Source organism: Puma concolor, chromosome A2 (genome assembly GCF_028749965.1).
Source record: "Puma concolor isolate L17-30 chromosome A2, mPumCon1.1.hap2, whole genome shotgun sequence".
Lineage (NCBI taxonomy): Eukaryota > Metazoa > Chordata > Mammalia > Carnivora > Felidae > Puma > Puma concolor.
In genome coordinates, this window is record NC_141668.1 from 153,949,135 (window position 1) to 153,963,007 (window position 13,873).

Consider the following 13,873-nt stretch of genomic DNA (forward strand, 5'->3'; position numbering starts at 1 on the left):
AAATCTTTGGACAGAAACCGAGATGCCAGGCTGTGCTCTGTATGGAGGAAGGGAAACTCTCAGTCTCATTCTGGGTCTGGGTGTCCAGAGTTGAAGGGCAGCCTAGGGCACCTTCGGTGTCAGACATTGCCTGATCTTAAGAGGAGAGACTGAAGGTGGCGCCCGCAGAGACCTGATACCCCAAGGAGAGCTATGGCTCTGGCCACCAGTAGCGCCCACAGGCAGCCCATTGGCGGGTTTCTCGCCCCATCCCGCGGGGTCCTTCCACGAGAAGCCAAGACTTGGTATTCGCCTTTGTCGTACTCAGGGACCTGGGGCCGCGGCTATGGCCAGCTCCGCGCAGGTCTTTAGTCCCAGTTCTGCAGTTCTACCAGGTTTAGACAGGAGATTAAAAGTGAGCCCGGAGGGGCAGTACTAACCAGGCCGCAGGGGAGGAAGGGGTTAAATCTTCCGCCTTGGGGCTAGCCCAGCCCGAAGCTTGTCACTTAGGCCCCGCCCGACCACTCTGATTCGTCCAAGCCTTCCCTGTCCTATCCGGGGATTGGCCCCTCGGAGAGCGCCGAAGGTCCTCATCCCGGCCCCGCCTCCCGAGCCTCAGCGGCCTCCAGCCCCAGTTCCTGCAGCAGCCGGCAATTGGCAGCCCGCTAGCCATGGGGCTGTCGGAAGCGTTGGGGTGAGTGCAGGGCGTGGCCCTGGTTCCCCGTGTCTGTGTCCGCGAGCCGCCGCGTGGTCTCGGTGCAGAAGCCGGCTTGGGTTAGCTCCGAAGGCGTACCGCCAAGTCCGGAGCAGGCATCTGCCTGCAACGCCTGTGTTTGCCGCTTTGCCGATTTTCTGCAGGCAGCTATCCCCTGAAGCGAGGGATGGGGGCGGGAACTGGCGCGACCCTCTCTCCTGAGGACTGTGCGGGAAGCCACTCGAACGCCGCCCGCGAGCTGGCTTCGGGCCGCGGGAGGCGGCTGAGTGTGGAGGAGACCCGGCCCAGGAGGTGCGCAGATGGGCGCGTTGGGGCGGGAGGTCGTCGTTGCACGGAGTCCATAACGGTGTCCTGAACCCACCTAGCTGTACAACTGATCCCGGATACTGGGATACGGCTGGAAGGGCTGCGGTGCCCTCCCAGAGGGAGGGGCCAATGATCTAGGCCCCGCCCTCCAAACACGCGCTCTGATGGGTGGTGGGAGCGCTTTAAGAAGACCTGCGTGACTCACGGAGGAGGGGCAAGGGGGCTCAAAGATCTCTGTGAGACTGCGGTGCCAAGAGTCTCTGAGGATCTTCCTTGTGCGCACTCTACTCCCTTCTCCAAGCAGGACATCCAGGTTAGAGGCTCTTCCCAGGCGAGTTCCTACCCCTCCGGTGGGATCCTACCCCTAGGTCAGAGCTCACAGATCAGAACTTTCCTGAAAATTTTCCCAGCTGGGGAGTTTCCCCTCAGGGAAGATTCCTGCGCAGCGGAGATCTATTCTCAGGTGAAAGCTTTCACCCATTCCAGGTGGGAGCCTCCCCCAGGTAAGAGCTTCTCTTAGGTGAGAGTACCTTCCACATGAGAACTTTACTGGTAGGTGAAAACTTTCCCCACTGAGAAAGCTTCCTCCTCAGTATGAGCTACCCCGCCCCCCCCCCTTAAGAATTCCCTCGCCTCCAGATCTCCTATTCCTAGAGGAGATCCACCTCCCGCTTCAGGTGGGAGCCTGGGTAGATAAGAGATTTTCCCAAGACAGAACATACCTGGCTGATGAAAACTTTCCTGTCAGTTGAGAGCTTTCCCCTACGTGAGATCTCACCTGGGAACGGGAGTTCTTGAAGGGGGGGGGATCTTCCCACTTTGAGTGGGAGCTTGCCTTTCCAGGTGAGACCCCTTTCTCCAGGTGAGAACCATTCCCTGGCTTTGTGAGATTAAGCCTGAGTTTGTCCACAACCTGGACCCCGGGGCTGGAGGCCCAGGGGCAATCTTAGCCTCAGCACCTTCCTTCCCTTAGAGGGGAGCCCCTCTAAAGAGGAGCCTGCCTGAAGAGCCGGAACCCTGGTTGCTGGATCCCTTCCTTGTGTGTGCTCTCAGATGGCCAGCACGGAGCTCATGGAACAGCTGGATAAGGACTCAGAGACTAAACGGGGATTGGCTGGGGGATGGGCTGGCGGGGGAGGGGGACAGTCAGCCTGGGACCTGGACCTGGTAGAGCGCTCACAGCTGTCCCTGGGTTGGAGGTATGGATTGTATTCATCCTGATGTGTTTTTGTAGGGAACTTTGGCCCAGTGAGAGACTTGTGCTAGACAAAGTTCAGGGATTGCCACTGGCTGGGCGTGGGGCCAGCTGGGAGCTGGACCTACCTAGATCTTGAGGATGACTCTCTGACTCCAGGTGGAAGTGTGAGGGAGGTTGGACCAGGGTTACACTCACTATGACTCTGGTCTTGCCACCCCAGTCAGAGGGACACAGAGGCACTGTTGCCTGTGACGCAGGCCATGGAGCTGAGGAAGCGAAACTACTACGTAGAACGGCCACTGCTGAATCAGGAACAGCTGGAGGAGCTGGGATGCTTGACCTCAGCCACCGAGACCCACCAGTGGCGAACCTGGTTTCAGTAAGGCTGAGGGTGGGGGCTGGGGGCACCGACAGGACTTAGGTAGACTGTGTTCCCAATGCCTACCATTGTGTCCTCAGGTGCTCCTACACTCGGGCCCGAGCCCTTCTCCTCCAACACCTCCCAGTTTTGGCGTGGCTACCCCGGTATCCCGTGCGTGACTGGCTCCTAGGTGACCTGTTGGCTGGCCTGAGTGTGGCCATTATGCAGCTACCACAGGGTGAGCCATACCTGACCCAGAGGCTGTACCCTCAGTCTTTGGGGGGTGATCTGCAGCCCTTCAAGGCCCTGGCCCGGAAGCCCTGTGGTCTTGTGCCCACCCACCACCCACCCGCATCTGAAGCTTTGAGCCCTGCCCCTGGAACTATGGACCATGACCTAGGGCTGGGATTCCCTCATCCTTTTCAAGGCCCAGTCTTCCAAGCCTACATTGCTACCATTTCGCCTCCAGGCCTGGCCTATGCCCTCCTTGCTGGACTGCCCCCCGTGTTTGGCCTCTACAGCTCTTTCTATCCTGTGTTTATCTACTTTCTGTTTGGCACTTCCCGGCACATCTCCGTGGGTGAGTGGAGCCAGGCTCAGCCGTGCAGGAGGATGTCCACGTTCCCCCATGGAGGACAGGATGAGGGCAGGCTGAGGAGGGCAAGGGAACTTAGGGAAGGGGACAGCATTGGTGTTGGGCTACTGGGAGACTGGCCCAAGGTCATTCCCAGGCAGGACTAGGCCTCCGACTGTGGGGCCACAGATTCAGGATAGCTCCTGGCTCCGGGAGGATGTGTGTGAGGCATTGCAAGGGGCCCAGAGCTTGGCAGAGGCCTGACTAGCCCCCTTTCCTCATTTCACCTTCCACGAGGGGAATGATTCTGAGCCGATGGACATGAGTGGAACAGGGCAGATGATGCAGGGCCAACGTTTCTAGCCACCCTCAAGAGCCCCTAAGCTCTGGGTTCATACATGACCACCAGCATTGCCTCTGTTTGTATGGCATAGTCTGAAGATACTTGTCTAGAGCTGAATGTCTCCTGGCCTCTGCCTTAAGGACAGGGCTCCTGGTTAGGGCAGTGCCCTCTCTCCTTCAGACCTGCCCTGACCTGTCCCTGCAGGTACCTTTGCTGTCATGTCTGTAATGGTGGGCAGTGTGACGGAATCCCTGGCCCCGGATGAGGACTTCCTGCAGGCTGAGAATGCTACAGTCGATGAGGAGGCCAGAGATGCTGCCCGGGTGCAACTGGCCGCCACACTCAGTGTCCTGGTCGGCCTCTTCCAGGTGCGGAGCAGTCAGGAGTATGTGTTTCCCACCCCCACTGCTGCCAACCCCGTCCCCACCCTCACCTGCCAGTTCCCCTGAGTCTGACCATCGCTGCCCTTCTCACTATTGCTGTTTACTCATGCCCCTTGGATTCCACCTGCCCCGGGTTGTGCTCTAACTGCCCTGAGGGCCTTTGTCTTCCCTGACTGTCCTTGGCCACCCCACAGGTGGGGCTGGGCCTGGTCCACTTCGGCTTCGTGGTCACCTACCTGTCAGAGCCTCTGGTCCGCGGCTATACCACAGCTGCGTCCATACAGGTCTTCGTCTCGCAGCTCAAGTATGTGTTTGGCCTCCAACTGAGCAGCCGCTCTGGGCCGCTGTCCCTCATCTATGTGAGTGAGGGTGGGAGGAGGGACATGTAGGGTGTGCTCCACCATCTGGAGTGCTGGCTGTGACCCTGCCTCCCCTCAGACAGTTCTGGAGGTCTGCTGGAAGCTGCCCCAGAGCGTGGTTGGCACTGTGGTCACCGCATTGGTGGCAGGAGTGGTGCTGGTGCTGGTGAAACTGCTGAATGACAAACTGCAGCGACATCTGCCCCTGCCGCTCCCTGGGGAACTGCTCACGGTTCGGATTCTTCGGGGCAGGGGGGAAGGGCAAGGGAGGATATGTCCCTGCCAGCAGGTACCCTCGGGGATTTAAAGACCAGCCAGAGTGGGCACCAGGGAGAGTTCCTGGGGAGTGGCTGGAACCACAGCAGAAAGGTCCCATGTTGGTGCCTTCCAGTCCCCAAACAGCACCTTACCCGGTCGTCCACTTCTCCCCATCTCCTGAAGGCTTTGCTTCAGGCCCCCTTCTTCCCTGCCAAAGTAGTTTCTCCACACTCTGACTGTCCTCTCCCCCCAGCTCATCGGAGCCACAGGCATCTCCTATGGCGTAGGTCTGAAGCGCAGATTTGGGGTGGATGTCGTGGGCAACATTCCTGCAGGGTGAGCTCTGGCCCCTGTCGGGTTAGGGAGGGGTGGGCGGCCAGGGCCAGCACCCTCCTTTGGCCTCACAGATGCCCTTTGCAGGCTGGTGCCCCCAGTGGCCCCCAACCCCCAGCTGTTCGCCAGTCTTGTGGGCTATGCCTTCACCATCGCCGTGGTTGGTTTCGCCATTGCCATCTCACTGGGGAAGATCTTCGCCCTGAGGCACGGCTACCGGGTGGACAGCAACCAGGTCTGGCGGCAGGATATGGGGGCAGCTGGGTAAACACAGATGCCAGGGCCTGGGGGGTGGGGGTGGGGCAGTGTGTGGTATAGCAGGTGGGACAGGGGGAAATAGCAAACAAGGGGCGCCTGGGTGGATCGGTCAGTCGGTTAAGCATCCGACTTTGGCTCAGGTCATGATCACACGGTTTGTGGGTTTGAGCCCCATGTTGGGGTCTGGGCTGACAGCCTGGAGCCTGCTTCAGATTCTGTGTTTCTCTCTCTGCCCCTCCCCCGCTCATGCTCTGTCTCTGTCTCTCAAAAATAAATAAACATTAAAAAGAAAGAAAAGAAACAGCAAACAAATGTGCTGGGGCCACGCAGGGGACTGGGACAGTAGCCAGGGCATTCGGGACAGTAGTCAAGTCTGGAGGCTGTTGAATGAGGATGGAGGTAGGGGACACCTGGGCCTAGATACAGTGGTACGGTGACCAGACATGACACACCCGCACTTCCCTCCACCAGGAGCTGGTGGCTCTCGGCCTCAGTAACCTCGTCGGGGGCATCTTCCAGTGCTTCCCTGTGAGCTGCTCCATGTCCCGCAGCCTGGTACAGGAGAGCACCGGGGGCAACACGCAGGTGGGCTTCGGGTGCGGGTGTGCATCTGTGCGCACGCACACCGCTCTGGCTGGGCGGTCCTGCCTGCTCCTCCCTGCACCCTACTCCCCTACCCTCCACCCCACCCCACCCCCCTGCTCACTCCCACCCTGCAGGTGGCTGGGGCTGTCTCCTCCCTCTTCATCCTCATTATCATCGTCAAACTTGGGGAACTCTTCCAAGACCTGCCCAAGGTGAGCCGCCTCCTCCCCACAGCCAGGCTGGAGGGACCTGGCCAGGCCAGGGGCTCAAATCAGTCAGGTCCTAGGTGAGGGGCAGGGACACAAGCTCATGCCCTGTTTTTCAAGGTTGAGCTCTTTGGGGTGGGATTTGGAGTTAAGGATCAGGGATTGGAACCCTTCCGAGTGAGATCCAAGTTGCTCAGTTCAGGGGGCAGGTGGCGGCTGGCGTCGTGCGGGGCTCAGGCCCGGGTGGTCAGGGTTGTCAGCACCTGGGCGCCTCTCGGAAGTCCCTGGTGACACTCCCCTCACCCAGGCAGTCCTGGCAGCCGTCATTATCGTGAACCTGAAGGGCATGTTGAAGCAGTTCACCGACATATGTTCCCTCTGGAAGGCAAATCGAGTGGATCTGGTGAGAGGCCTGTGAGCCCATGGGTGGGGGTGGGGACCTACAGCAGGGCCCCCTCTAGAGTCTGTTGACCGCTGCCCTTCTGCTTCTAGCTCATCTGGCTGGTGACCTTTGTGGCCACCATCCTGCTGAACCTGGACCTTGGCCTGGCCGTTGCAGTGGTCTTCTCCCTGCTGCTTGTGGTGTTCCGTACGCAGCTGTGAGTCTCCCCTCTGGGTCCCCCCATCCCAGCTCGTGAGGGAGCGAGGCCCACACTTTCTCCCCACCGCTTTCCTGCATCTCGGGGGTCACCCAGGCTCCCTGGTACCCCCTCGCTGCCCCTTCCTCACATGGTCTCCTTCACAGGCCCCGCTACTCTATCTTGGGGCAGGTGCCAGACACGGATATTTACCGAGATGTGGCTGAGTACTCAGAGGTGGGTGGCAGGGGCTGAGCAGGAGGCCTGGGGGTGGGACAGAGGCTGAATGGGCCTTTGTTAGTCTTGTCTGCACCTGGCAAAGACCCTGGGGGCTGAGGGTACTTTGGTCCTTGGAGCTTCAGGGGAGGAGTTCTAGTCTGCCACCCTCCTCAGAGCTAGGAAGGGACAGAGGAGGAGTGGATAGAGGGGCCATGGGAGCCTGAGGAGAGGGGTCTGTCTTATCCTGTGGAGCAGCTCTGGGACAGGAATGCTGGTGGGGCAGGAGCCTGGGGCACCAGGGTGAAGGAGAGGCTGTTTCTGATCTGATCAGCAGAGTTTCTACATCTCTATCATTCGTTTACCTCCTGAGAAGTTTCATGCTTAATAGTAGGGGCAGTGGAATAAAACAAGCCCATTCCTGCTGACTTGGAGACTTGGAGTCTGAGTACAGTATAATCAGGCAGAGGGAGGAGTGGTCAGGAGGGGGAGCAGCTCAGCTGGATGGAAAGGGAGGTGGGGGCACATTGTGCAGGCCCAAGTGCTGAGCAGAGACCTGGACTGTGTCCTGGGTGGAATGGGAGCTGGGGAGGGTCTCTCTGTGTACATGCAGAAAACAGACCACAGAGTGGGGGGTGGAGACCCAAGAGGAGGCCTAAGAGCCTAGCCTGGGTTTTAACAGAAGGGAGGGGAGATGGGAAGGGAAGGTTCAGGGTGCCCTGGAGGAAGCTTTGACGGGCTTGGCTGAGGGTCTGGGTGGTGGGGGTGAGGGGTAGGGAGCAGGACGAGGTGTTAGGGTTATGTAGCCAAACCTGTGGCCCAAGGTCTGGGAGGGCAGGGGCTTGGTGATGGGGGGCCCTTGGGCCATACAGGAGAGGAAAGCAGGAGAGCAAGATACAACCAGGAGAGCAGAGGGCTCAGCCACCCCCAACCCTGACCCATCCCTAGGCCAGGGAGGTCCCAGGCGTGAAGATCTTCCGCTCCTCAGCCACCATGTACTTTGCTAATGCTGAGCTCTACAGCGACGCACTGAAGCAGAGGGTGAGGCCTGGGGTCCCCAGGGTGAGTGTCATAGGGTCCCTTACCTCCCCAGAATGTCTGCATCCCTTCTGACATTTCTCTCTAGTGCGGTGTGGATGTTGACCACCTCATCTCCCGGAAGAAGAAGCTGGTCAAGAAGCAGGAGCAAAAGCTGAAGCGACTGAAGAAGCTCCAGAAACAGGCAGGGGCCTCTCTGAGCCAGGGACTCCTGGCCTCCTGACTTCTTAACCTCATTCATTCCCCTCTTCTCCCTGATGCCCCCAGGACCCCTGCTTTGCTCCCCTGGTGGGTCAGTGCTCTGGGTGGAGTTTTGTTTTCTCCCACATCCTAAGCCAGTAACAAGCGTGGACCACCACAATCCTTTTCCAGTCTGGCTGTTCCTGGAGCTGGTCAGAACCCCACCACCTTCAGTCTGGCAGCCCTGGGTCCCAAGCTTCAGTTCCTGGCCTGCCTACCTGCCCAAAGCCTGGGGGTGGTACCAGACTTGCCTGGCTTGGCTGTCAGATGACAGCTGGGACAGCTTTTTATGGCCCCTCTCTTCCCCTGACCTAGACTGCCGCCTCCAAGGACACTTCTGTTTCTATTGAAGTCAACTCCAGCACCAGAGACATGGAGAGCAACAACATGGAGGACTCCAAGGCCGAGGGAGAGGGGTCAGCCATGAGCTGCAGAGATGGGGGTGACCATGCATGTCCTGAGAGGAAGGCCACGGACCTACCAGCTGTGGGTTTTAAGTGGTTGTGCCAGTGGCAGGGGGGTGGGTGGTGGATCAGATGCCCTATGGGAAGAGGTCTGGTGATCTGCCATAGATTCTGCTTGTGGCTCTCTGGTCTGCCATCGGAAGACCTTGAATTTGTAGAGTTCACAAGACCCCACAGTCTGTGCTCATGGGTAAAGGGAAAGGATTGGGAGTGGGGGAAAAATATGGGATCAAAAGGGATGCCAGGCTCAACTAGAGACCCAGATGGTATGCCAGGGTGTCTGCGTTTGCACATGTGTCCCTGGGCCCCCTCCCTGCTCTGCCCTGGCTGACTGAGGGTAGGCTACAATTGCCCAGCACTCTCCCTTCTTAAGCCTCCCTAGTAAGCCTGGGTGCGGGAGGTAACAGAGCAGTATATGCAAGTCTGTATGTGCTCCTGAGTCTGGGCGTCCTCTCCTGTGTGTCCTCATGTGTCCCTCTTGCCTTTGCATACAAGAGACTCCCCACATCCTGGTTCTCCAGTGTCCCCTGAATGTCCCAATATATGTGGGTGTTTACGTGCGTGCTCCCACATCTGACCCTATGTGTCCTTGTATGTCTGTGTGCTCCTTGACATCACCCCTTCATGGGCAGCCTTTGCAGTGTGTCCGGTTTGCCAGCAGGTGAGCACAGGGAATGAGCTAGAAGGTATGGCAGCCAGCGGTCAAGAAGATGCTAAGGCCCCAGATGTGACCACACTGAAAGCCCTGGGCCTGCCTCAGCCGCACTTCCACAGCCTCATCCTGGATCTGGGAGCCCTCTCTTTTGTGGACACTGTGTGCCTCAAGAGCCTGAAGAATGTAAGGGGCTGGGGGCTGGGGACACTCCTAAGAAGAGCCCTGGGAGAGGACAAGTCCCCCTCAAGCCTCCCGACCCCATAACTAGATCCAAGAGCCCTCTGAGCTCCCCCTCAAAACTCCCTCCCACCCCAGCCTCCCTCTTCGGAACCCACAAGGCTCCCTCTGAGTCTGGCCCCCTTTTCTGCTGCAGATTTTCCGTGACTTCCGAGAGATCGAGGTGGAGGTGTACATGGCTGCCTGCCACAGTGCGTGGGGTGGGGACATGAGCGGTCTGGGAGGGGAGTGGGCTCTTCCAGCCAAGGAGTTAAGGTCTCTGAAACTGGAGGTCAGAGGTGTCTTGAGGGGGCAGGGGTCAAGGATCAAGAGTGACTGGAGGTTTAGATGTAGCCTCAGGGGTAGAGGTCAGGGACGAAATGGGTCAGGGTATTCGGGGGACTGGGGTTGGGGTTCCTGGTGGTTCTATGAGTCAGGGGAGACCTATTCCTTGCCTACAGCCCCTGTGGTTGCCCAGCTTGAGGCTGGGCACTTCTTCGATGCATCGATCACTAAGCAGCATCTCTTTGCCTCTGTCCACGACGCTGTCCTCTTTGCCCTCCAACACCCGAGGTCCAGCCCTGCCAGCCCTGTTTTGGTGAGCTGGCCTCTGTCTTGCTGAGCTTTTTGTCTGTCTACTGCTTGTCCCTACCCTGACCCCCAGCTTCAGGAAGTCCACCCTTCCTGGATGGATCTGCCCCTGGTGGACCCATTGCTGCCCCTTCCTGCCTTTAGCTGAAGCTGCTCCTGGGAGCAGGGGTTGCTGTCCTGGGGGAAGGGGCTGATATGTGTCCTTTGGAAACTGACCAGAGCCTCCCCTCCTCTGCCTCCTCAGATGACCAAACTCTGACCATGCTGCCACCCTGCCTGAGACTGCTCCCCTCTGAATGTTGTAACTTGTGAGAACGACGCCCCCCCCCCAACCCTGGGCTGCCTCCAGATGTCCCCCAGGAGTCCCCTCCGTATAAACACACACACATACACACAACTCAGGGATGGAGGTTCTGGGACTCCAAGTTCAGTGCTATAGGCCTGGGATGGGGCACTGGAGTCAGACTGGCACTGGCTGGGTTGGGGGAAGATGTATGATTTTAGCCCCAGAAATAAAGATTTATTTGCCTAACACCAGGCTCTGCTGTGCCTTGGTGGGGGCTTGATGGGGTGGGCAGCCATCTACAGCCCTGGCTCCTGACTTTTCTTATGCCCCAAAGTGGGGACTGGAGTCAGAAGTTGGGGGGAAGGTTTGGGGAGGGCAGAGTCAGGTGAGACAGCAGACAGCCACCAGAGGGAAAGTTACGGGGCCCAGGGTGGGGGTACCCCAGGTCCAAGTTCCCCAGCTGCTCTCAACCCTTGGCACCTATGTCTTCATCTGGAAGATAGTTGGAATCAGAGCTTCTTCTCAGGAATGATCCCAATGAGGTGCAGCCCCTGGAGGGTGTGAGTGAACCGGGGGGGGGGGGGGGGGGGCGGCCGGCGGGGAAGCATGGTGTTTACAGGTGCTGCTGGTCTGTGTTTAGAAGAATGTGCAGGATTGTCCACTTGGGAAAATGCCTGTTCATAATCATTACATCACCTGGGCTCTGCAGGTCATGGTCAACCAAGGAACGTGCTCATTTCTACCATAAAATGCCAGCATCTAGGCATGTTCCCTAGTGGGCAACAGTGGGCCTTTAGGCCAGCTGAGCTCTGAGTGATGGCGGGGCGGTGCGGTTAGAATCTTTCTGGGCCTGTGTCTCGGCAGTATGGTGAAATGATGATTATACCCGCTTCCTGGGTTGCTCAGTGAATATTAAATGAGTCAGTGCCACAAAATGCTTACAGCAATGCTGGGCTTGAGTCACCTGCTCAAAAGCACATGAACACTGCTGTCCCCCAGGTACTGACCAGGTGCTCAGCTCTGTGCTGGACAAGTGGACAGAGGCTGACCCCTCCTTCAAGTCACTGAAGCGCCCCTTGTCCAGCTCAGTTTTTATCGTGTTCTGCATCAGCACCCTGTTCTGTGTTCATGAATCCTCCTCCCTGCCCCAGCCCCCAGAATCACAACCCAGGAAGTCAGAGCTTTTTATCTGCTTTGTCACACGTATCCCAGCACCAGGAATGGTGCCTGGCGTGCTTGGCAAATATTGGGTGAGTGAAGCTTATGTGTCTGAGTGGAGGGCAGACCTCAAATAAGAAGCTGCAGAGAGTTAGAACTTCTTTGAAGAAAAAAAAAAAACAGGGTCACACGACAGAGAAGGGACTGTGTTGCCCAGTATGCTCATGGGAGGGAAGCTAAGGGAGCAGATGACACAGACTGAAACACCAGCCATGAGAAATGGTGGACCGTGTCCTGGCATAGGGAACAGCACTTGTTTTGGGGAACACCGGAGAGGCCTGCCTGAGTCTGGAGGGAGGCCACAGCACACAGGACCTCACAGGCCAGAGAGAACCTTCAGGCTTTGTTCAGAGCCTGTGGGGGCCCCACAGTTTTGAGGGCTCACCCTACTGTGATTTGGACTGTGGGGTAGGCTGGGCTTTGGGGACCAGCAAGCGGCTCTGTGCCAGACAGCAGCCTTAGGGACCATGGGGTGTTAGAATTTGAGGGACTGAATGTTAGGTGAGGAAGGAAGCAGGGAGGAGGCTGGGGGAAGGAGTTGTTCTTCAGTCCTGGGCTGGCTAAGAGATCAGCACCCAGGCCTCAAGCGTACCGCCTATCTTGGCCCTGGAAGCCCCCCTTCCCCACCCTGCTGTGTTTTCTGGCCAGTCTGCCCCTCAGGAAAGGCCATGGACCCAGCTGGAACCTGCTGCCTGCCCCTGGGGGAGGGGTGTTTGTCTGTTGCCAGGCACCCAGGTTCCACCCGGGGACTTGGCACAGCCATGCTGCTCACACCGTTCGCCCTGCTACTGCTGCCCCTGCTGGCGATGCCAGCCCCCTCCCATGCCTGGTCACGGCCCCTGTGGTACCAGGTGGGGCTGGACCTACAGCCCTGGGGGTGTCATCCGAACACCTTGGAAGGCTGTGGGGGCAGTCTGGGCTGTCCTGGCCACTGGATGGGCCTGGGGATGAACCGCATCTACCCTGTGGCTGGGGTCACACTCACCACCACCATGATGCTGATGGTCAGCCGTGCGGTGCTACAGCGGTGGCGCTCCCAGGGCACTAAGTCTGAGGTGAGCACAGCACTGCTCTGTTCCCCCAGCCTCCTGCCTCCACTCAGACCCAGTGGGATCACGTCCTCTACCCAACCCTCCCCCAGGCAACCTACCCATGCCTGTGCCCCTCCCCCACCGCTCACACTCTCTGGTCCCTACATCTGTCCACACCCATCAACCCCTGACCACTCCCAGTACTCTGTCCCCATCTGTCCCTCCGCCCCTTAATATCCTTATTCCTCATCCAGCCCCCTTGGCCCCCACGACCACCCCAGCCTATGGCAGACCCTCGGTGACCCTCCATCACCATCTGCCTTCCTATGCCCTTCTCCCTGGCCCCATCGCTGCCCCTCACCGCACCCTGATCCCATCCCTCTGCTCTCACTCTTGACTCTTGGTCCTATCCTCAGCACCCGCAGGTGACCACTAGCCCCTCCGGACCCTGGAAACGGCGGAATCCGATCTCAGACCGCGCCCTGCTCATTGGGGTCCTGCACATGCTGGATGCCCTCCTGGTCCATATTGACTGCCACCTGCGGCGTATAACGACCAAACAGAAAACCCCAATAAAGGGGTCTCCCACCCAGAGTGGGTGACCCAACATATGTCTCTCTTTGCCTGGTGGCCAGTCGGGGTGGGGGTGGCCTGAGGCCCTGGGCCAGGCTCAGGCCTGTGTGTGTGTCGTCTCCAAGCTCGCCTGGACCCTGTGTCTCCTTTTTATTTTTGCAGTCGGCAGACTTGAGGCCTCTGTGCCCAGGATGGGTGGGCATGTGGGGCTGACTCACACTCCTCCATTGCCCCCACTGACAGCCCCCTCTTCCTTAAGGTCTCACCCATAAATACATCTCCTTCTCCAGGGCTCCTTAGGGGCCCTGGTGTGGTGGGACAAGACTTGACCATCAGGGAAGACTTGGCTGGTCCATGGAGGGCTGCCCAGAGGAGGTAACAACCTGACTGAGTCAGTGAGGGCACCCAGTTGGGGATGAGGGGGGTCGGGAGGTGGAGGGTGAGCCTCGGCCACCTTCATCTTTATGGCAGCCTCAACCGTGCTCTGGCACCCGAGTGGTCCTTGCTCTAAGGCCCCTGAAAGTGGAGTGAGGGCTGAACTTCACCCCTTCTCTTCCTTCTACTGAGGACAATCCAGGTTGAGTGGGTACTGAGGCCTATGCATGTTTATCTGTTTTAGAAAAAGAATATAAAATTACGAATTCAAAAATAGAAATAAGTGCATTAAAATGAGGAAAAAACGGTGAGAGATTATAAATGTTAAAAAGCTGACACTACAGGGGCTCCTGGGTGGCTTATTCTGTTAAGCGTCCGACTCTTGATCTCAACTCAGGTCTTGATCTCAGGGTTGTGAGTTCAAGCCCCACTTTGGGCTCCACAATGGGCATGAAGCCTACTTAAGAAAAAAAAAAAGTGATGCTGCAATGCAAAATCTAGACCAATAATGTGTTTGTGGCGACTTCCTAACAC

At 58.2% G+C, this 13,873-nt stretch overlaps 2 protein-coding genes across 6 annotated transcripts; both read left to right on the forward strand.

Annotated features, from left to right (window-relative positions):
- The first annotated feature begins 571 nt into the window (after window positions 1–571).
- Window positions 572–10,388, forward strand: SLC26A6 (solute carrier family 26 member 6). 5 transcript variants are annotated; one of them, XM_086698283.1, is made up of 22 exons: window positions 1,210–1,313; window positions 1,411–1,503; window positions 2,419–2,577; window positions 2,658–2,797; window positions 3,029–3,139; window positions 3,681–3,844; window positions 4,054–4,218; window positions 4,298–4,450; window positions 4,730–4,812; window positions 4,897–5,044; window positions 5,539–5,652; window positions 5,787–5,864; window positions 6,166–6,261; window positions 6,351–6,457; window positions 6,604–6,673; window positions 7,601–7,693; window positions 7,779–7,874; window positions 8,246–8,416; window positions 9,053–9,232; window positions 9,423–9,477; window positions 9,727–9,863; window positions 10,101–10,388. In XM_086698283.1, the coding sequence occupies exons 3-22, from the start codon at window positions 2,459–2,461 to the stop codon at window positions 10,113–10,115; spliced, it is 2,295 nt and encodes a 764-aa protein (XP_086554409.1). In that variant the 5' UTR covers window positions 1,210–1,313; window positions 1,411–1,503; window positions 2,419–2,458; the 3' UTR covers window positions 10,116–10,388. The 5 variants fall into 5 exon arrangements, with proteins under 5 accessions (XP_086554406.1, XP_086554407.1, XP_086554410.1 ...); XM_086698280.1 differs by lacking the exons at window positions 1,210–1,313; window positions 1,411–1,503 and adding an exon at window positions 572–673; XM_086698281.1 differs by lacking the exons at window positions 1,210–1,313; window positions 1,411–1,503 and adding an exon at window positions 572–673 and having other exon boundaries at window positions 9,056–9,232.
- Window positions 10,389–12,097: 1,709 nt separating this feature from the next.
- TMEM89 (transmembrane protein 89) lies at window positions 12,098–13,006 on the forward strand. The gene is made up of 2 exons (XM_025916419.2): window positions 12,098–12,415; window positions 12,808–13,006. Exons 1-2 carry the CDS (start codon window positions 12,122–12,124, stop codon window positions 12,991–12,993), a joined length of 480 nt encoding a protein of 159 aa, XP_025772204.1. The 5' UTR covers window positions 12,098–12,121; the 3' UTR covers window positions 12,994–13,006.
- Window positions 13,007–13,873: the final 867 nt, after the last annotated feature.